Genomic DNA, 23,289 nt, shown 5'->3' with positions numbered 1-23,289 from the left:
AAATCCCTTGCTTTGTATTCTCCAAATTTATGGGGTGTCACAGGAGAATATTACAAGCTGTTTTATTGGCAAAGGGAGGCTTAAGAAAGTATTACAAGCAGGGGTGCCAATAATTGTGAGCAATGCATTTGTTAAAAATAGTTATTTCTTTATGAGATTTTCCTTTTTCTCAAAATAAATTTACTTTCCTTCAAGGTTGGATTTTTCCTAATTCTTTTCATTGTGAGATTACAATAAACCAACAGATTATTTTTTATACCGGTTTTTAGTCAACTTTAGCAGAGGTGCCAATAATTCTGGAGGGTACTGTATATTATATTGTCTAAATGTGTATTTTTGTATCCATGTCTTTGTTTGTGTGTGTGTGTGTGTGTCAGAATTGAGCATGACAACACAGGTATGAATGCGGGCTGGTACCTGGACCGTGTGATGTTGACGGAAGTGAGTCGACCACATCTGCGCTTCTTCTTCTCCTGTACCAACTGGCTGAGCCGGGAGCTAGGAGACACACTCATCTTCAGAGATCTGCTGGGCACTCTCAACCCTATGGATGTGCCCAAACGTATGCCACAACACAGCATTCACACCACAACACAACCAGCAGTCATAAATACTGTACCTACACCATATATCCTTATGCTATTGTGCATTTACACAGACATGTCTAGATTTCAAATGTCTTCAACACATTCCTTACAAATACTGTACACCTATTTAACACTCCAAACATTCATACAGCAGATTGCTTTCATACCAAACTTGAGCATTCAGTCATCTTTGAAAGTATAAGATAATGAAAAGAGTTACTGCAAGAGCTAATGGAGGACTGAAAGTACATAAGCCAACAGTTAGCTAGGATAAGTTTACCTGTCTTCCCATCTCCACACACATGCATGGCCACATACCTTAGGACACAAAAGTTTTGTTAATCCCCGGTTGCAGGTTACAGGGACATCCATGCGGTCACTCAATGTGACTTGACACATGAACATCGCACACTTGCACGTGCACAGCTTATAAATGTCTTGTTTTGGTGAGATAAACCTTTTTTCAAGTGTAAGTAGGTTTTATCCATTGTAATATATATTTTAGAATATAATTTTTTCTGAAAATATGAACAGATTGTAATTATAATTTTTGAATTTAACCTGTAGTCAACAAAATAGGAGGTGTTCCTCATGCGTCGCGCATCATTTAAACACTAACAGAAACAATCAGAACAACAGAAGCAGATAGAAAGCCTAGGAGACGAACAAGTAAATACGAATACAACAACAAAGAAACTCGAAAGAAGTTGATTGCTCAGTCCAAAATTTCTACCAAAATAGGATTCTAGACTAGACTTCCGGTGAGACTTCCTGGTCGCCTCACACTGAGCTCCTACCAAAAGCCCTTTAATTGGCAGCTTAACTGCTTGTTTCCTGTAACAAAGTTGCTCATTTAACATATTGGATAGTTTTGAATACTAGTATCGTGAAATGGTGTCAAAGAGAAGTGCAAGTTCGCCTGCAAAACAAGACTCGGGCAAGCGTTTCAAAGCTAGCCTTAGCTCAGGAACCTCACTAGCTAGTTTACTCCTGGAGGAAATCTCCTTGCTAATCAAGCAGACAGTAGAGGCGGAGAGGGAGACACTACAAGACCTTGTAACCGAAATACTGAGTGAGACTTTGGCTAGAGCACTAACTACGGTTGAAAGTCACATAGCTGAAAACGGAACGCTACTGAGATCATTGAATAGCAACATCAACACTCGGCTAAAGTCGATACAATGCAAGGAGTGCCTCGTCAGACTAAAAAAGATACTAATCACTCTCTCACAGAGCGTCTCAGAAAGAAAGTCACGAGATGGAAGATAGGTTGAGAACAGGGTTCAAATGATCTTTTTGTCTTTAAAGGGGTCTCTCTATCTCTTAAAAAGTTGGCACACCCCGCGCATAACAAGGCAATACAATTAAATAGCCTAGGCTTAAGACTACAAAACAGGAGATATAATGGTAGCTGCCTCATAGGATGGCAGTAGCACCATGGGGGTAGCTGTGTTAACGAGACGTAATCTGACTATAAACATAATTAAAGTAAGCTCAGATGCTTCAGGAAGGCTAGCATTCGGTTGTACCTCCATTGAAAGAAGGAAAGTAGCCTTTATTAGTATTTATGCCCCAGCCATCTTTGCCTGTGCATTTTTTCAGAACATTACAAAAGAGTTGTTAACTTTAGATGAGTACCACCTGATTATTGGTGCAGACATGAATACAGTTTTTGACAACACCCTAGAGACACGCCGCTCTGTCTGGCATCATGTTTTTGTTTGTTTTTATGTAATGTTCGTAATTTTATGTAATGTTCTGTTATTTTTTTCGTATTTAATTGTCAAGTTAACCCATTTAAGCCCAAATTTTTCCCAGACATGCAAATATGCAGATCATGTGTTATTAGCAACCCTTTGAAGTAATCAATAATTATTTTTTTTTAAAAATGTATAAAAGTAGATGAAAAAGTGAGTTTTATTACCGGTCACAATTGTGACCGGTGGGATAATATGCGTATACTCAATTAAAGGTTGCTCAAATTGCTTTTTTGTTAAAATAAAGGTATTCTGACAGGACTTTTCAAACTGATATGAACACTGACACCATTGGCAATAATAAATATGAAAAATATGTAAACATTGTTTATTTACCAGGAGCTTCGGCTCGTTAAAATAGAACCCTGAATGTGTACATGTATGTCTGTGCGTGCGTGTCTGCATGTAGTTGTGAGAGTTAGTGTATATGGTCTCTGTGTGTGTATCTGCATGGGGTGTGAGAGTTAGTGTGCATATTGTGTGTGTGTGTGTGTGTATGTATGTATATATATATATATATATATATATATATATATATATATACATATATATATATATGCACTTTGCCTGCTGCTCTCACACACCCACCTGCAGATACACACACATATATATATATGTGTGTGTGCATGTGTACTGTATGTCTCTGTGTGTGTCTGAGTGTGTATATCTGTGTGTGTGAGTGTGTATGTCTGTGTGTGTGCGCGTATATACACACACACACACACACATATATATATATATATATATATATGTGTGTGTGTGTGTGTGTGTGTGTGTGTGTGTATATATATGCGCACACACACAGACATACACACACAAATACACACACACACATATATACACACTCAGACACACACACACAGACATACACACTCACACATATAACACATATATATATATATATATATATATATCTATGTGTGTGTGTGTGTGTGTGTGTGTGTGTGTGTGTGTGTGTGTGTGTGTGTGTGTGTGTGTGTGTGTGTGTGTATCTGCAGGTGGGTGTGTGAGCAGCAGGCAAAGTGCATGTCGCGTGCAATGTGAAGTCCCCTTGAGTGTGTATGTCTGTGTGTGTGTTTGTGTCTTTGTGTGTGTGAGTGTATATGTGTGTGTGTGTGTGTGTGTGTATTTGTGTGTGTGTGAGTGTGTATCTGTGTGTGTGAGTGTGTATATCTGTGTGTGTGAGTGTGTATGTCTGTGTGTGTGTTTGTGTCTGTGTGTGAGTGTGTATGTCTGAGTGTGTATATCTGTGTATGTGAGTGTATATCTGTGTGTGTGTGTATGTGTATTTGTGTGTATGTGTGTATTTGTGTGTGTGTGTATGTGTGAGTGTGTATGTGTGTGTGTGAGTTTGTATATTTGTGTGTGTGTGAGTGTGTATGTGAGTGAGTGTATGTCTGTGTGTGTGTGAGTGTGTATATCTGTGTGTATGTGTGTGTGAGTATGTATGTGTGTGTGTATCTGTGTGTAAGTGTGTGTGTATGTCTCTGTATGTGTGTATGTATGAGTATGTGTATGTGTATGTGTGTGTGTTTGTAGGTGTAGAAGTATGTGTGCATCTAGATACAACATTCTATCCCACCGGTCACTATTGTGACCGTTAACATGTTTACTCATTCTGCAAACACACCAAAGACATTTGAATAATTATAAATGTATATATCATAACTAGACACCTTAAAGACCATGTGTACAAAAAATATTTGTCCTATGTTTATTTTAACATACTTTAAAAACCTTTTATTTGGGAGCTGTGAGGCCGTCATCCTCTTCTCAAGGTGCAACCAGGAAGTAAACAGCTCTGGTCATGTGACAATTTACTCAAAACATTTGACACTGCACACATTTCATTGAAACACTCTATTGTTTCAATATTTACTGAAAGAGTATTGGGATATTCCCCATTTACAGTTTTAGAGGCCTATAAGTACATATTTTTTTTCGGTCACAATTGTGACCGATGGGGTGAAATGGGTTAAATGTTTTCACCCATTATTTACGTTCATGAGTATCCAGCTACATTTAATGAGTTAAGTCAAATACATTCACACACGCAAAAAAAAAAAAAACACTTGATGTTGTGGACATTCCTTTATTCTGAGATACATCAGACTCTCAAAACAATCCCAAACAGACATAAGGTCTTTATAGAGCAAATCCATATAGACTATTTGTCAAATAAACCAGTAAAACAGAATTAGGGGATGAAATATATAACATTCACATTCATAGCTCATATTTTTAAAATAAATCAGTGAAAAAGTATCCTGACAAACAAGCAGCATTTAGCATTTTAATGCCTTGGTCATTTTTCATAATTTAAATTCTTCTGTAGGTTACCTGATAGCCCAGTTTAAGACGCGTGAGCGTGACATTATTTATTTTTGCAGCCAATCACTGCTGTCGTTTTATTTTATTGATTTGATCTTAGTCATTAGAAGCTAAATTCTAAGGCAGGCCATAGGTAAAATCCAACTATGCAGGTCTGGTTATTCCTTCGCTGTTTCTGGGTTGTAAATTATCATCAGGGTGTAAATCATCCCGTAGCCCTCTCCTAGAGCTTTTGAGATATTGCCACTGCTCCAACACTGAAAGGCACTGTTAGAATGCTTGGATCAAGCCAGGTTCAGCATAGCATATGCCACTGTCTGCTCACGTTGGTGAGCGGACCAGGACAAGCACACTTTCGCAGTTCCCACCGGAAATGCAGTCTAGTTGTTATTCCTCCGTTTTCTGATGGTATCTGTATTGTTACAATACCTCATATACGTTGTTACCTACCAATACAATAAAAAATTGAGTACAATTATTCAATACTGCAATGATATTCTCTCCCTCGTTCCACCTAGTTACCAACGATTGGTTGGCTAGTTATCTTGGGTGTGTCTGGACCACTTGAGGCTGCTGCAGACACGACAAGTTGATTTGTCCATTCCCTTCCTAGGGGCTATACTACTCGATTAGTGTCAAGGCATGTTGCGCTCTAAGCCAGGGTATGCTGTCACTTGAAAGTGGCTCTGTTTTAGCGTCACTTGTATCACCATGGTGTCTTATGCTGCCAACGAAACCTGGTCGGCAGCAGGTTATGTGCAGGTTACGGAGCAGATTATGTGCAGGTTACGTGTAAGATTCTGTCATATCCTATCTTACAGGTGGAGCTCCGCCTCTCCAAAAGCCAGGCGCTTTAACAGTGTTGTGTGTGCAAATATGCCACTAAGGACGTGCATACCATACAACATCCGATGACAATCGATTTATTTGATGTTATAGGCTAGACACTATGGGCTCTATCTTGCACGTAGCGCTATTGACTTTATACACTGGCGCTTGTATCATTCCTATTTTGCATTGAACGCACAGCGGAATTTTCCCTCCACAGACGCAGGTTGTTAAATTAGGAAATGAATTTGCGCTCCTGGGGGGCTGTTCAGCGAAAAGAGGAAGCGTGTTCCGGAGCAAACATTCCCTGGTGCTATTTTGCAGATTCAGAAAACACTGACCAGGAAAAACCTAGTCTACAGTCAGTGGCGGAATTAAATGACATTTTTCAATTAATATATTAGGTGCGAATTCCATATGTGACTTTCCGGACATGGGGATATTGGCCATGTCCTTGGTAAAGATGACTAAAAAGTGTAGGATTTATATTTACAATGACATTGAAATTAGGGCTGTCACTTTACGTTCGAAAATCGATTGCACAATCGATTGGACCAAACAACACAAGTTTCGAAAACTAAAATGGGGATTCGATTTTAACCAAATATTTACACTATTAATTTTAAACGAAATAAACAAATAAAAAAGATAGATGTAACAAAATTCACAAACAAGAATATAAGAATATAAAATAATTCCGAAGTGCAGTAAGCATTGCGAAAGCTAAAAAGAAAATTCCCACCAATTTTACGCACCGGGAACAGCTGTTTCAATCAGCTGCTGTGCTGCTCGTGTTTTGCCAAAAAATGGAGGACAACGCGATCAACCTGTGCGACATGTAGAGAGACGAGTGATAGGCCCTAATAACTTGAGGAGATGTGGAAGTACTTCGGATTTTTGGTATATCAAACTATGGAGAAGAACAAAGCGGTAGGCTACGCAAACTGTGCAATCGAGTTCTACGTAGGCGAAATTTGTTTGACATTTCTAATCGTAAACACAGACACAGCTACGTTGAAGCCTGCAGTCATGTCACTGATGTAATGGCAGTCCACTCGGCTTACTGGTTTTCGAGAATGTTGCACTTCTGTTTGTCATTGTGCACGAAACTTCACGCCAATAAATCATCAGAAATATTGCTGGCTTGCGTCTTCAAGCGCCCTCTTTACGTTCGTCCTAATGCCTGTTAGTTGTTTGTGGATTGGCCTATATTTTGCGTTGAAAATGGAAGCGTCTTTAGACATAAAAAATCGATTTTACAATCGATTCAATGAACACTTATGTCTCAAAAATCGAACAGGATTTTTTCACAAAAGTGACAGCCCTAATTGAAATATGCATCATGTAATTCATAACACTTAAATTAACAGGTTTGATCCTCTGAAATACATTTTGACACATTTTTACATTGTTGAGACCTCATGAAATGGACCGGACGCAAAAAGCACCGGTTTCGTAGAATGACCCGGTTATTCAAATGCTATTTTAAGGGCGCATGCATGGCCACAGGGGCGCCTGCAGGAATGAATGAATATATGCACACCCATCTACTGACACCCCTGAGCACGCACTGAAACAATCAAAGCATTGATACTATTTGTCCGTCTCCCGGTTTTGTTTGTGTGTTGGTCATCTAAAAAGTAGCCTATATACAACATCCACATGCAATATCTTCACAACAACGCCTAATAACGACCTATTCATTTGGACAACTTTATACAGCACTTTAAAGGCTAAAGTTACCTTTAGTTTTGTCCCAATTTACGGTTGTTTATGGCTTTAAACATCGTGTTAGTTAGTAATACATAATTACAAGGAAAAATACGAGGGATCATTGTGGTGTCCATGAAGATGAGGGAAAATAAGCATAAATCTAGTGTACACGACATTTCCATGAATCATGGATCTGTTGATGACATAAATTAAATGGTCCAAACCTATAATTTATAAAAATGAACCACTGACAAATAGATTACACAAGGAAATGGCAAACAGTGTGCAGACTGTGTGTGCAGGCCATATGTCTATGTTTCAGTTTATCAGTGTCAGTTTATCTTTTGTTGTTTTTACTTTGTCTTCGTTTAAAATTTGGATGTGCATTTACTTCACTTCATCCAACTACATGTCACCCCTGGAGGATATCTAAATATGTTTTACGTCCACATAATACAATATTCAGTTTGGATGTGTTGTTTGTAGGCTACACATTATTTGTGTGTATTTGAGTGCAAACATGTTCTTTTTTGCAGTGAACAGATACATGGTGAGTGTATCTACACCAGATATTAAAGGCAGCGGAACAGACGCTGATGTGTTTCTTATCATCTTTGGAGTGAAAGGAGACTCAGGTGTGTGCATGTGTTTTATTTATTTTTTTTTTTTTTAAATAATGCAACCTATTGTAATTTTTACAGAGTATTTATTTACAGTATGTGTGTGTATGATGTACAGTGTGTAAGTATATCATGTATATGTATGTATGTATGTATGTATGTAGTAATATTTGTGCATGTTTATACGTTTAGGTGATCGTAGGCTGGACAGTAAAGATAAAGATAACTTTGAGAGGGGAGGTGAAGACAAGTTCGTTGTTGAGGCTCCAAATTTGGGTCGTGTACAGAAGATCACCATTGGACACAACAACAAGGGAAACGCAGCTGGGTGGGCCTGTGGGAAGGTATGCACGCACGCACATTATTACGTCATTCATGGCTCACAAACAGTATATGTTCATTACTGAAATGAGCTGCTGAGAGGAAATGGTGTAAATCCAGAGATGCCAATTATCTTAGTAACTACCAGTCTTTGTTATCTTCTTTTGCATCCACACTTGCAAAAAAGGCATTCTATTAGAGCAAGATTTCTACTTTCAAGTCTCTGCTCAATCCTACACTACCGTCATCATCTACTACTTCAGCAGATGACTTTTTCCACTGACAAAGTTGCTTAACCCTTAGAACCCGATTGACGCAAAGTGCGTCAAAAAACACACCCTTTCTTCTCTGTTACATTGCTCCGGAACGGTTCATCGCAGCGAGATGAAACCTTTATTGCACGACAGAGCAGAAGTGGGGCTTTCCAACGAGACTACACACTTGTCTGTACGATCAAGTATGAAAATTAAAAAAAAATCATGAAATTAAATCAAATTGCATCATATTTACAGTCTATACTTCTCTGCATTCACCTGCACACACATTACTCTAGTTTGAATTACTCGCGAACCCGTGATCGCATCGATATGGCAAGCATATCAGATGAAAGAGGGGGCACAGGGCTATCCATTGGTACCATGTTTATCGATCCTTCTGGCTTATAAAACCAGACGAAGTGACTGCAAAATAATAACGTCATGTACACAAACCAACGCTGCACACTCATTACTCTCGTTTGAATTACTCGCGGACCCGTGATCGCATAGATATGCCACGCATGTCAGATGAAAGAGGAGACTCAGAGCTATCATTTGATACCAAGTACATCCTTCTGGGTTATAAAACAGACGAAGTGACAGCAAAATAATAACTTCATATAGCTGGACTTACCCCACGTTTTTGTCTGTTCTTGTGGCAAAGCATGTTTATAATCCAATGCTATCATGTGTTTCTCTATGGCAAAGCATGTTCATATTCCGGTTTTGAGATCCTAGCAAATTCCTGCATGGCATCCAATTCAAGGCTCACATTGCATCCCAATTTCAACAAATAAACTCCTTTTTTGCCTTTACTTTGTTCATGGCAATGCAGTAAAGAGTTGAGAATTATTATGACTGCATACACACAGGCACGCAGGCTAACACGCAACCTCGGGTCAAGTCAGGTCAGATCAGTTCGTGTCACAGATATGGAGCGCAGAAAGGTCATTTTTCATCACTAAATAAAAAATGGCATTTATTTCCGTAAATCACATAGCAAATATTTCTGTAAATTGCTCAGCCCCAGAGTATCCCTCCAACATGGCAATTATATTGCCCGATTCAGGACAGTCTGCCCTACACACACATGAAATGCATGTAGAGCTGTGAGCTTGCTGTGGTGAGATACATGTCGAAATATAAGAATTTTTATAATACACTTTTTATATTTTAATTCTTTAAAAATCAAAAAAAAAAAAATCAATGCTAGTATTAATACATGAAATGATGGGAGATCTGAATAGCCTAAACTCTCCTGAAAAAAACAATATATAATATATGTGTGTGGCACTTACAATGACCAGAATAAATCCTTATGAATAAAGGTAGTGAAAATGCCCTAAAAACAGCTTAGGGTTCTAAGGGTTAAATAAGATCCCAGTTTGATAAGCCTTTACAGAGGGCTTTGCCTTGTGTTGACATGGTGGCATCATTGGACTCTTTCTCTCCTCATGATGAAGAAAAGGTTTCTCTACTGCTTGAGCAAAGTCCTCTTGATGAAGAAAAGGTTTCTCTACTGCTTGAGCAAAGTCCTCTTGATGAAGAAAAGGTTTCTCTACTGCTTGAGCAAAGTCCTCTTGATGAAGAAAAGGTTTCTCTACTGCTTCAGCGAAGACGTCCAACAACATGCCCTTTGGATCCTGTCCTGTCTACTCTTCTGCAGTCTATCGCACTGCTCTTCTGCTGGCGGTCACACATGTGTTTAATACTTCACTCAGTTCTGGAATAGTTCCTTCTTTTAAAAGAACTACAGACCTGTCTCCCTTCTTCCGTTCTTGTTCTTAAAGAAGCACTATGCAGGTCTGGTTATTCCTTCGCTGTTTCTGGGTTGTAAATTATCATCAGGGTGTAAATCATCCCGTAGCTTGTTTAGATGAGCCACAAACTTGCTCTTGTGTTCTAGGCAAGCCCCTAGCACTACCGAGACAGCTGCTGCCCTGGTGGCGTCCATGTTCTTTCCTACAAAGACAAACAGGAACGCTAAAAGTGCTGGCCCCTCCTACACTATACCGAATTAGATTCGATACGAAGTTCCGGATCAAACACTTGTCTTGTCAACACAGTCTTTCATTTCCTTCCTGTCCACACCAGGAAAGTATCGCTTCAGCATATCAACCACAAAGCTCTTCACATTTTGAGGTAATGCTTTTTTACCTCGAGAACCATCCCAGTTTGTGGTTTTGCTCCATGCTCGGTAGTTCTCCTCCGAGATAACGTGTCTGAAGAGCAGGCATCCATATCTGCCCACTTGGCTGAAGCTCTGTTGGTGGATTTTTGCATGGTCGTCTGGTCCAACATTACGCAAACTCACGTCTGCCCAAACACGAGGAATTTGGATGCTGTCGTTGAGGGAAGCAGAAAGGGCCAATGGAGACGTCATCTGGCAATCTGACAACAGTAGAGCCGACTGCAGTTCTCCTATCCCAGCTCTCATCTCTGCGATAGACATTTCCTTCTCATCTGCTGATACAGCAACATGAGTATTCCACTATAGCATTGCTCCTCATTGTCTTACTCCTTTCCTTTTCAGAATGTTCTTTCTATCCATAATCATAAGTCTTTCTTCAGTGAATTAGCAAGATACCATCAGAAGCCAGCAATCATAAAACACCTGTGCGCGCGCTCTCTCTCCCCTGCACATGAAACTGTCTGCGTGTTGTAGTCTAGATTTGCGTGAGTTCTTTCTATCTGCTTTACTTTTGTGAGTTGCGACCACCTAGGCTATGTTATAGACGTTCTATGAGGTACCAGTGTTTAGCTGTGTCACAAAACAATAAGCTTTGTCAGACTACTTTTAAAATGATATTCAGGGCTATATACATTTTAAACATTCGGGGCTGAAGACCCGACAAGGCCTTGCGTTAATTCTTCAGGTGCAGTGTCAGGAATTTTCATACAAGAGACGCTCTCATTGGTGGTTAGGATATGGAGTGATTGACAGCAACATAGCCAATCACATTATGAGAGATGCTGAATTTAACATCAACTGCGATGTTTGATTTAAAATTAATGTAAATTTAGCCGGGTCTGTAAGCTGGCACACGTGGGTGCTTGATATTTTCCGTGGGTGCTCGAGCGACGGAGCACCCACCGGCGCCTATGCCATTCATGATATGTTGTCAAATATTGAAGTTGTGGGAGGTTTACATAATTTAAGCTGTAGGCTATGTTTCATTCGTCCCCCATGCTGTTTCATTTGTCCCAGCCAGGAGGGACGAATGAAACAAAACACACGTTCGACTTCTCCTTAAATAACTCTTGAACGGTTTTGTTCAGAGCTACAGTACATGCAACTGTATTTGACAGAGGACAGATGTATGTATGTCGCATAGGCTACTCAATGGTGCTATTTCACACGCATTATAGCGACCCCCACTCACCGGGGTTAGGTGGAAGGTGTTAATAGCCGATTGTAGCCTAGGGCTGTCAGAATTGCTCAAAAATGACGTTTTAATTTTTCCCTCTAAAATAAACACATGTATTCGAATATATTGGAATATCTAGGCTATATTATTTGCGCATTATGTCAATGACGCGCATCACGTCATCTGTTTTTAACTTTTTGGACATTTTTGAATCAACTGAAAGAAGATAAATATTTTTCGTTAGTTTTGGAAGTTTATTTTTACGTAGCCTACAATAGCCAGTTCCGACAAAGCCAAAATTACTCCTTTTGAAACAATGAGTGAGCAGGCTGCGCGTTTGTATGGTTATTGCTTGACAGGGGGGGATCCCAAGCAGCTTTCAGCTATAAGGCTACTTTGAGAACATTCCCTAATTCACCCGACACTGATATTCGGCATAGCCTATAAGCAGTTTAATTAAATGTAATGTTAGTTGTAAACAAACGGGCTACTTGGTGAGGCTTGGCCTCACAGATGCGCTCGTGCCTTAGATGGCAAGAAAAATCTTCACGATATAGGCCTAGCCTAACTGACCGCCCGATTCACGTTGGCTGGGGGCAGGGGGGGCCATCAGACATTTGTGCCCAGGGGTCTATGAATTGTTAATCCGGCTCTGCCCCCAACAAATCTCACCTATAGCGCAACCATTTACGTCTTCATAAAATAACAACTTGCCAGATATGCCTTCATAGCTTTGGGCTTCATTCAGCATTTTGTTCTTCCACTGGAAATGACTCTTCAACATTTGCTGCTTGCTGCATCCTTTCTGTTTTTATTGTTTAGAAAACGTTTGAGGTCTTGAGTTAATGCATTAAACATTGTTTGCTGGTAACCCGCCACAAATAGCCTACAGATTCTTGCGTACGTACATTCTCTATTCTCTCCAAAATGTGCCCATTCTATAGGCTGGCCAAGTGCGTATTTCTGCGGCATAAAGCAGATGTATTTGTTTATTGTACAGAAAAATAAAAAATAACCTGTCAAGCAGTCAATTGACTATATTGCAGTCAAGAAGTAGGGCAAATTCATTTACGAAACCAAAACGTGGGTCATAGTTGTCTAAGCCTCTATTGCGTAGCCTGTTAAAAATGTCGCTAGATAGTATTAAATCGCCAACAACATTGTTTTCTGCAGAAACCTACCCTAGGCTACAGATTAGTTCTGAACAGTTATTTCTCTACTGGCTCAATTATCAAAAAGGTGCTTTCTCTTCGTCCTCTGCAAATGAAGCAGGTAGTTCCGTATAGACGTTAGAATAAATAGGCTAGTGACAATGGCCCCAATTTTTTAGATACCCCTACCGGAGGTAGAACTAAACCCAACAATGTTTTTCCTCATCTCTAAGGTCTCCCATATATTAAATGGATTCTTAGCTAAAAATATTTTACTGCTAAGATTGTTAAATTAACAGATATTGTTATACACCCCAAAACCAAAAAAGGACTAAATAATAGCCTGTCCGTATTGGAGTTAAGGCATGTAAATTAGTGCAGATCAATCACACAAGCTCTGAGACCTTTGAAACTTGGCATGTTTATAGTCAGGAAGTTGCTTTACCTACTAGAAAAGACTGGATGTAAATATCACCCACCACCCACCAAACAACCCAGAAAGTGTTGTAGAACCATCAGAACGACTCTCAACCTGCATAATTAAGGTCATTTTTGCTAAAATTGTTGCATAGGGCTTCTTTTGGCCATGTTATATTCGAATTTGATTAATACTCAATGCTAGACAGTGTCTCTGCTCTGTTATTATGGAAGTTGCATAAATCCACGTTGTTCTATTAAATGTCATAATTACAGTTTACAGACGCGCACAGGCATGCATTGAATGAATGCTCATACCACCACTTAATTGTATGCCTCTATGTTTGATGCCACCAAATTAGCAAGTATTTTCTCCTGATTGCAGAAGTTTTTCTCTGCGGTTCCTTGATCAATTGCGCAGCAAATTATCAGACGAATCACCGGGCATAATTTCATTCCGTGGCTCCGTGGACCAGCAGTGTCCACATTGCGGACCGGTGCCGGTCCGCGGCCCGTAGTTTGAGAAACGCTGCTCTAAGCAATGTTGGGTAACGTCATTCTGACAAAACAGAGAGCTAGCTCGCCCCTCCCTCCAGGGCAACAGAAACTCTCCTGACATGCATCTCGTAGGCGATTGGCTGGATCATTTTGTTATGTTTAATGGACCAGGCTGGACCAGGCTGTTTTTGTTGCATTTTTTGGAGCCTGCTGTCCACAGAGACCACATTTTTTTTACTGTGCAGGGGACAGGCAGCTAGCGGATGGTGAGGTGATGTTCGCTTTATTTAACAAAAAATGTTTTAGTTTAGAAGCCGCATAACATCACTTAGAGCACCTTTAAGCTGCAGAGCTATAATTAAAGCAATAGAATAACATTTTAGCTATTAACAATTAAGCATTTTAACATTTAAGCTTTAAGTTATAGCTACAGCATCAGACTAACGTCTAAACTACAGTGCAGAGGAGACTATAGTTAGGAGTTACCACTGCATCTGTCAGTACTAGTACTAGAGGATAGGAGTGCCTACATGATAAGTAGGCTACTAGTCAAAGTATGTATGGAGAGAAGTGGCAAAAGAGGAGGTAGAGAGGGAAGTGGAGAGGGAGGAGGCGGGAAGAAGGAGAACATCCAACACCATACCTCTTGATTGCCTTTGTTGGCCTGTATGTAACCATGTGGGGCACTGATCACCGCCCTGACCCTCACAACTCTCATGGCAGAAGAAAGCTGCATAATAATGAGAAAAGGTAGAAGCACAATGGTTGCCTATGCAGCTTCACTATCTTTGTAAAGATTTCAACCATGTAAAAAGAAAAAATTGTCAGTTGTCAAATCAGTTTTGTTTTGTTTGTTTGTATGTGTTTAGGTGGAGATAGAAGACAAAGGAAATAAAGAGGTGTATGAGTTCCCCTACGATGATGCCTGGTTTAACATCGACGACGGTGACGGTAAAATACAGAGGGACGCACTGGTGGGAACAACAGGCCTGTGTACCGGTAAAACCATACACAAAAAACAATTAACAAGAGCAGTCTTGAATAGACTGAATTGTATTAGAATATTGTAATTGTTTTAATTAAATTTTGATGCTTTATAGTAACACAATATAGTCAACGTACTGGGTTCCCCTTTTAGCACTAAGTGGGTCCCCAATTTGTCTAAATCTAATGGAAAGGGTCATGATCCTACCCACACATTACATAGTTAAGTGCCAAGAACCCTGGGCGTGCATCCACTTTTTCTGTGCCTTCTGCTTCTGCTATCAGAAGCATCACGCTCCGGTCAGTAGCTAACCTTTTTACTGAGACAATTACCTCTCATTCACTATTCAACAGTTCTATCTCTGTTATGGCCAAGGTCACTCTGTCATATTGTACTGACCTCTCTTATCATTCAACACTACCAGTTTGATTTTACAAGATTTTTATCTCTCTAAATAAGTATTTTTAAAATCATGGCACTGCATCTGCCTGGTTGATCTAGCTGTTAGCTGCAGCAACTTGAGCTAGGAAGCACTGATTTTTCTCCATGCTTTAATTGCGACCAAAGGTGCATCTATTAAATGCTGACTTGAAAGGGATATGTTGCATATTTATGCAATCGCTTATTTTGAATTTTACTGAATATTTTTAAATAATTAACATACTTATTATGACCGCCGCTAGCGAAGTGGTCATATAGGGATTGTCAAATGTTTTTTTTTTCCCCGTCATCTACTTCCTGAATTTTTGGTCAACGATACCCGGGACACCGAAACACCGGGGCACATGAGATTTGGTGGGTATGTAGCCCCACTAGATTTTTACGGAAAAATTTTGTTTGGTCCCCGGGGGCCACTACCCCTCCCCCACCCGCGAAAAAATGCAGTTTTTCCTAAATAACTAACTGAACCGTGGCACCGAGGATGAAGAAATATTTATGGTATGTTGGTCTCAAGGGCCCACATCAACCTAGCTCATAATCACTCATTTGTGATTTGCACCCCCTCGTTAAAAAATGAAAATGCAATATCATTCTGCTTTAATCGCCCCTCTCTTCAGTTAAGATGTTCAGAACTGCACCAAATGTTATGTGTATGATTAACCTGAGATTCTCTGGGGGTATGCCAAGTTTCGTAGAATTTCATCCATGGGGGGGTCTAAAACAATTAGGTTATGTGTACATTTAGTGACTGTACACTCATTGACCTGTAGATGGTGGTGCACACATATACACAAGCACACACACACACAGGCACGCACATACTATCGGTATCGGCAATTAGAACGGCCAATACATAATTACAAATTCAGTAGGATTAAAGGAAAACCAAATATTCATAATCATCTGGCTGCATTTCCAGTATTGGTGTTACATAGTCGTTTGTCCACCAGATGGCGCATCGTTGCAGTGAGACGTAATTTTGTTGGAAGTTAATCTAAAGTGTGTTGGAAAGACAATAGACGCTTCCTACAAGGATGTGAATAATTTGTGTCAACTCGCCGCAATGTAGATTTATTAACGCACCCAAGATGATCTGCATCTCCATTTAAACCAAATGTTTTAGAGCGCACGTTGAGAGTTGTATCCAGGGCAGGGCTGTAGGCTACCTACACATATTAGTTGCACGTGCTACAAAAATCATTCTTTGCGATGGATGATTTAGTACCAACGTTACACCGGTCCGATACAGTTTTGCCTATGGCTATACCGTAAGACTGAGACGCTTTTTGTTTGTTCGAAGTGCGTGTTTAGGGTGTGAGACGGGAGTCGATGTGCTTTGATTCAAGCTTGGTAGTTGTAGTCTATGCGATTAAAAAGCATGTGTGTGTGAAGTATCCAAACAATGATAACACTTTCATTATGGCTGCTTTAGCCACAAGTGTCCACTTCATTCGCGCTTTCCGTGATGTACTGTATTAGAGGCTACTACTGATATGCAAAACTATTGTAACAAACTGCAAAGTTGTTTCAGAATGGTTTTTATTGGTCTCAAACCAAAACACATAATACTGGGCCATATCTGACCCTTATGCCCCAGCACTGAACATCTACTTTAGGCTCTATCTCAAACACACACCAATCAACCCTGGTTATGAATACTGTAACCAGCTGCAAACATAAACACAACAGACATGACATACGACATTGTCAACCCGCATGGTTATTACATCAACATTACACAAATACACACATTGCACGGCATCATGGGAGCACAGTCATAACCAGCTAGGCTCAGTTCATTACACTATTAACTTTTCACCAAGAGGTGGCAGCTTAAGTCCGGTTCCCAAATTAGATTTTATTTGGGTCGCCAGCATAGCCTAGTGACAATTTATGTTGTGTAATAGGCCTAGCATAGGGCCTACCTTATATAGCTTATAGTTTGTTAACAGTCACGATTTGTCATAACTCCTTCTATGCATTTTTGGATTTAGAATAGCTCTGAAACCGGGGGGGCAAACACGTCGCAGAGGGGGCGCCAGTCCGTGGATATCTCCATCGCAAAATTAAACAATATTTCTATCGGGCGCCTACCATGGACTAGGCTGGGTGAACCCAGGCGATTTCCGGCGATTTCTTTTTCTTTTTTGATTTCTTAAAAGATTGAGCTTGGTCTGGCGAAAGCCAGACTAACCATGGACCTCACAGTTGCAAAATGCAAGGGAACATGAATCAGCCTATATTTGCACGAACAATAACAGACAGCAGCTCTTCAACTTGGCCCGTTAAAATGTGTATGAACAGTCTAGCGACACATTTCATGAAGGCCCTTTTGGACATGTCAGTTATTTGCACCACTGGGTAAAACTGCATTTTGTTTTAGACTACTGGTATTTAATTTGTGCATTGACAATAAAGTTGAATATCATATGAACTAGATGACTAAACTCTTGCATATGTAGTGATGGCAGATTTACATGACTCAAACGTCCCTACCAAGCAGGCTACTTGCTGTAGAGTTTTTTTTTTTTTTTTTGCTTCCTAAGCCCAAGTAATTTATCCATAGCCTACCATTCAAATATGTTTCGAAAACCCAAACTGATATTCTTTTTTAGTCATTAGTAGCCTAAAACAAAAGCAAACAGTTTATGTCTATGAACACAGTTTGTAATGATCAATTCTGAGCTGTGTGACATCTGCTGCAGCTCTAATTATGAAAAGACAAGTGGATTGTATGTGACTTGTCTGTTCTGAAAACCTATATAACCCTTATGAAAAACAATTCAAAGACCTGTGATTTTCATTTTTGGATTAGACTAGCCAGTCTCTATGCTGTTTTCATGGACAGCAAGACCCGCTTCATTCATTGTTTTAAATAACGTTGTTTGCGTAACGATTTTGTAGTTAGGCTACTGCAAATGTAACACCCTCGTTTCTATGAAACTGGAAACAACTGAACCAGGAGACTGTCACAAGACAAAACAAATGTCTCAAAGCCCATTAGATTAACGTGAGCCTGTGGTTTAGATTTGTAAGACAAATATTTGGTTAGACTAGGCTAGCTAACTTTACACTGACACAACGTAACAATGCTCTGAAGTCGCGGTCAACATGAAATCCAAAACTTTTTGATCACCAAGTTGAAATTTACAGCTCAACCACGAATAATTCCGATTCTTTTTAATATCATCCAATAACTAATTCAATGTTGATTTAGGCCTATAGGCCTAACTCGGCCTACTTAGCAACACCATTGAACACCACTTAAAAGTCCAACGAAGAGTTGCCATTGCTGCTGCTGTGCTGAAGAGATGTGGATGGCACGGCAGGGCATGCCCAATGAAAATAAATTAACGCAACACAACACAGACCCCGCTTCTCTCGCGTCAGTCACTGAAATGAACACAACACAGAACCCGTTTCTTTCGCGGCAGTCACTGACAGTAGCCTAACGGTACAGATCCATTTGTACTTCACTTCATTTTGTCGTGTCGCATTCCACTCTAGTCCTATGGGTGACGTCAAGCGATTTTAACGCACCCGCAAAGCATTCCGGGAAGGCAGCGCTGCATTTGAAATAATGTCGCGCGTCAAAAAGCTGGCTGATGCCCAGCTTTATGCAAATGAATCCATTGAACGCGAGGCGGCTATCCAATGAAAGCACAAGGTTGTAGGTCCTTTGTACTACCACAACAGTGCCTGTGAAACTTTGGTTCCGCTTACAAGACAAATAATGTTTTAACGATCTCTTCCACGACCACCCAGTAGGCCATAAAACAAATGAAACTAGGATTTGGATGAATATATTGACTGTTGGTGTTTCTGGTGAGGATTTGAGATTGCATTGAGTAGTTTAAATAAAACAGGATTTTGAAATGGCTTGCATAGTTTGTTTAGGCTATTAATGTGTTGTATACTGTTAAGTACATGCCTAAAATTGTGGTCCATTTGTGGAAAAACACTTAAGATACGTTAAAACGAACTGAGTATGAGCTGGTAACTGACATTTTAAACAAAACGCCCACACACGACTGAACGAGGGGAGGCAGCGCGACCCCATGCGTATGACGTGTCGTGCAAGTGGATCGGTACCGTAAGGATAAGGAGGATAAGCGCCGCGCAGCAGCAGTTTGTGACGTTGTTTGCCGATACTGGTGACGGCGGCCATGTCCAGAAGTAGCCTAAAGCATGTAGACTAATGATTCCTAAAACATATACAAAGTCTATTCTGTGGCTATTGAAATTTGGGTATATCGTGTTAACTGTAACCCACCCTCTGAAGCCTTTCGTGACACATAGAAAATACTTTTCAATGAACCTGACATGTTTCATTCTCTGATTCTAAAAATGTAATTTTTGAGTCGTTAAAACTTAATACAAAGTGGTTTTGAGCCATTTTAAATCGCTGAGCTACAGCATCGGGTGTTCGTAGACTGTGCGTTCCTCCTCCGTCTATAGACAGCCAGGGCATATACATTTCTTCTACGACTGCAAACGGGATTCACTCGCAGTTAACCAAATATTTCTTTATTAGGGCAGGGCAGGCTTATTTCTGGCTATTAAATTATTTCTAAACCAGTCTGCTAAAGTTTGTAGTGAAGTCTGTGTAGGGTTTTCCAGGCTCCATTTACGAGACACCCTGCTCACAAGAGCCATCTGCTGGTTGTTTGGGTTGTTGCAGCGTCGTTGCAGCGTCACTGGAGAAATACAAATTAAAGTTGCATGATCCCGCGTGGAACTGACAGGGATTGTTTAATTTGTAAAATAAATACATTATGCTGCTACCTTCTGCTTTTCCAAAATACAATGTAGCCTACAGGTGTACCTTTCATCATTCCAGTTGCAATGGATGGACTGTGATGAACTGCCCTACTTGTGAATGTTTAGATATTTTAAAGGTTTTATAACAATGCTACACATTTTTTGGCAAGTGCTACAAATCTATTTACCTTTGCAGCGCCAGTAGGCTAATTTCTGTGCGGCCCGCAAACACACATACCAAACAAGCATACACAAAAGTTTCAAGAGTGGGGGATGGAGTAGAAGATGGAGACAAATTGATTAATGTGATTTATTTTCGCAGAATTGATGTAAAGGACTTAGCGGCGGTCATATTTTGTACCGCTATGCGGTACATCTAGTTATAACTAGAACAATCCTTAAAACTGTTGTTTTTGTTATAGTTATAGTGTGCAAGCCCTTTACTCTTTCTATGTTCGCATATATGTCTATGTAGGGGTCATCTATAACGTGCAGGTGATGACAGGTGACCTTCGTGGGGCAGGGACAAACTCCAAAATCCACCTGGTGATGTATGGGAAAAAGGGATTGACTAATAGTGGCAAAGTGTTCCTGGAGGGGGGCACATTTGAGCGTTCTCAGATCGACATCTTCAATGTGGAGATTTGTACGCTGCTCAGCCCCCTCAGCAGGGTGACCATCGGACACGACAACGCCGGGGTCAGCTGTGGCTGGCACTGCGAAAAGGTGTGTGAAAATGAATTTGATTGTGTGTGTGTGTGTGTGTGTGTGTGTGTTTGAGGTTGGCAGGGTATTGTTGTTTTTGTAAGTGACTCTCAAACAGTTTATATGGGTTTGAAGTAGTGATAGAGGAAAGGAAAGTTTCATATGTTTTGTGTGCTTGTGGTTAATATCTAAAGGTTGTGGTTAGTATCTAAAGGTTGAGCACATTCACACCCAGAGATTGAGAGAGAGAGAGGTAGAGAGGGAGAAAATGAGTGTATAACATTCAGTGGTCAACTTATTTTTTCTGACCTTTTTTTCTATTTCTGACTGGTGGTGTGTGTGTGTGTGTGTGTGTGTGTGTGTGTGTGTGTGTGTGTGTGTGTGTGCGTGTGTTGGGGTGTGTGTGTGTGTGTGTAGGTGACAGTGTACTGTCCTTTCACTGGGATAGAGCAGGTGTTCCCTTGCAGTAGATGGTTCGATCAGGATATGGGGGATCACATGGTGGAGAGAGAGCTCCCTGAGATGATCTCACTCAGAAAGAAAAAACTGAAGAGTAAGTCACACACGTACACACATGCCCTGTAGATACACACACAAACATAAAATCTACTGTGTACAGATGTGTGTTAATACTCTTGTCTATCTATCTTTCCATCCATCTATCTGTCTGTCTGTCTGTATTTAGAGTACCCATGGTCGCTATGGGTCTTTACGTCGGAAATGAAGGGTTCAGGCACGGATGCCCAGGTGTTTGTGCAGATCTACGGAGAGAAGGCAAAGAGTGATGAGTACAAGCTCCAGAACAAGTCAGACAACTTTAAACAGGGACAAATCGACAAATTTGTGGTGAGAGTCTGTGTGTGTGTTTGTGAGCCTGTATTTGAGTGTGTGTGTGTGTGTGTGTGTGTGTGTGTGTGTGTGTGTGTGTGTGTGTGTGAGAGAGAGAGAGATAGAGAGAGAATTGAAGAACAAGAAAAGGAAACCCAGCATGCTTTGTGCTTCATCCCTGATTCGCTGCCGTAGGTGGAGCTGCCGGACCTTGGACGAGTGCGAAAGCTCCGCATCTGGACAGAAAAAAGAAGTCCCTTCGCAGGCTGGCACCTCAACAGGGTCTGTCTGGAGCACATGTCCTAACACACACACTGCACACACACACAGGAACACACTTTTTACATTCACATTCCACATGGTACAAATATACATAGACATTGTACAAATATCATACACAAGTTTTTTTTTTCTGAAATATGTATTTACAGTATGTAAGAGGTTTGTGATAATTCATTTATAAACTGTTAAATTCATGGTGTCTCAAATAACATAAAATGGACTCCAGCAGTTTATTACATCCCCTACAATTTCTTCTGTGGCTTCAAACTTTGCACCTTCTTCTTCATTTTGGGAAATGGGATTGATCTGACCCTGCCCACTCTCTACACACTGTTCACCTGCTGCTGAGTGCTGCAGCTCACATGTTTGCTAACTTTGTGAATAACTGTTCCGCCCCAGGATTGGTTCTGTACCTTTATGACACACTAAGGGCCCTAATTTGACAGTCTAAAATGCATGGTCACTGGCGAAAAGCTTATTTAAATCTAGTGGGATGTCCAGTTCACATTGGGAGTGTTTTCGTTATCAAACGTTGGGTGGATGGCAGAACAAGGCGTTCCTATGTTACTTAAACAGTCATACTGTAGGTGTGTTTTGGGCGTAACATCATTTAAAGAGAAACTGTGCAGTATTGGCAATTTCCTCGCTGTTTTCTCGGTTTTTGCTTCTTTTTCACTGGCTCTATCATGACGAATGTCTGAGGAACTCCATCTTCAATATGTGTATTTAAATGCAGTAAAGCAATTCGTTACACTCGTTATACTTCCTGACACTGAGGCCGTCAGCACGCCAGCCCAAAGTTGCAAGGGTGGTTTTTCCGCTTACAGGTGCTAAGGGGAAGCGAGACGGCCACCATTCAACCCGAAAAAAGTCATATAACCACTCCAATGACTCCGAAGCTGTTAAGTCAAGTTAAACTAAGCTAAAAAAACTGCATATTAAGCTAAAAAACCTGCATAGTTCGCCTTTAAATCAATGAGAATGACATCTGTCATTCCCTTTAACAGCAACTTCAAAGAATGCATCGGTATTTTAATAGTCAGCGGTGCATTTGAAGGAATCTGCTTGCGAGGCCGTATGGAACAGTTATTCTGTATTGGGGCAGCCGTGGCCTACTGGTTAGCCCTTCGGACTTGTTACTGGAGGGTTGCCGGTTCAAACCCCGACCAGTAGGCGGGGCTGAAGTGCACTTGAGCAAGGCACCTCACTGCTCCCCGAGCGCCGCTGTTGTTGCAGGCAGCTCACTGCGCCGGGATTAGTGTGTGCTTCGCCTCACTGTGTGTTCACTGTGTGCTGAGTGTGTTTCACTAATTCACGGATTGGGATAAATGCAGAGACCAAATTTCTCTCACAGGATTAAAAGAGTATATATACTTATACTTATACTTATTCCACTAAACCATGCTTTACTAAAACCTAGCATAGTATAGCCTACACGC

The 23,289-nt window shown here is 40.5% G+C and overlaps 1 protein-coding gene across 1 annotated transcript in view; it reads left to right on the top strand.

Moving 5' to 3' along the window:
• Positions 1 to 23,289, top strand: part of LOC143122793 (lipoxygenase homology domain-containing protein 1-like) — a 75,267-nt gene that overhangs the window by 11,792 nt on the left and 40,186 nt on the right. Inside the window, exons 4-11 of the mRNA XM_076283677.1 lie at positions 378 to 562; positions 7,753 to 7,851; positions 8,029 to 8,180; positions 14,718 to 14,841; positions 20,511 to 20,761; positions 21,158 to 21,293; positions 21,426 to 21,586; positions 21,764 to 21,850. Coding sequence (XP_076139792.1) covers positions 378 to 562; positions 7,753 to 7,851; positions 8,029 to 8,180; positions 14,718 to 14,841; positions 20,511 to 20,761; positions 21,158 to 21,293; positions 21,426 to 21,586; positions 21,764 to 21,850 — 1,195 coding nt within the window. The remainder of the gene's footprint in view (positions 1 to 377; positions 563 to 7,752; positions 7,852 to 8,028; positions 8,181 to 14,717; positions 14,842 to 20,510; positions 20,762 to 21,157; positions 21,294 to 21,425; positions 21,587 to 21,763; positions 21,851 to 23,289) is intronic.

The sequence above is a fragment of the Alosa pseudoharengus genome, unplaced genomic scaffold (assembly GCF_046254945.1).
Source record: "Alosa pseudoharengus isolate Yale_2024_CS ecotype anadromous, Long Island Sound unplaced genomic scaffold, YU_APseudo_1.1 YU_APseudo_1.1_scf_14, whole genome shotgun sequence".
Taxonomy (NCBI): Eukaryota; Metazoa; Chordata; class Actinopteri; order Clupeiformes; family Clupeidae; genus Alosa; species Alosa pseudoharengus.
This window is presented reverse-complemented; position numbering and strand designations above follow the sequence as displayed.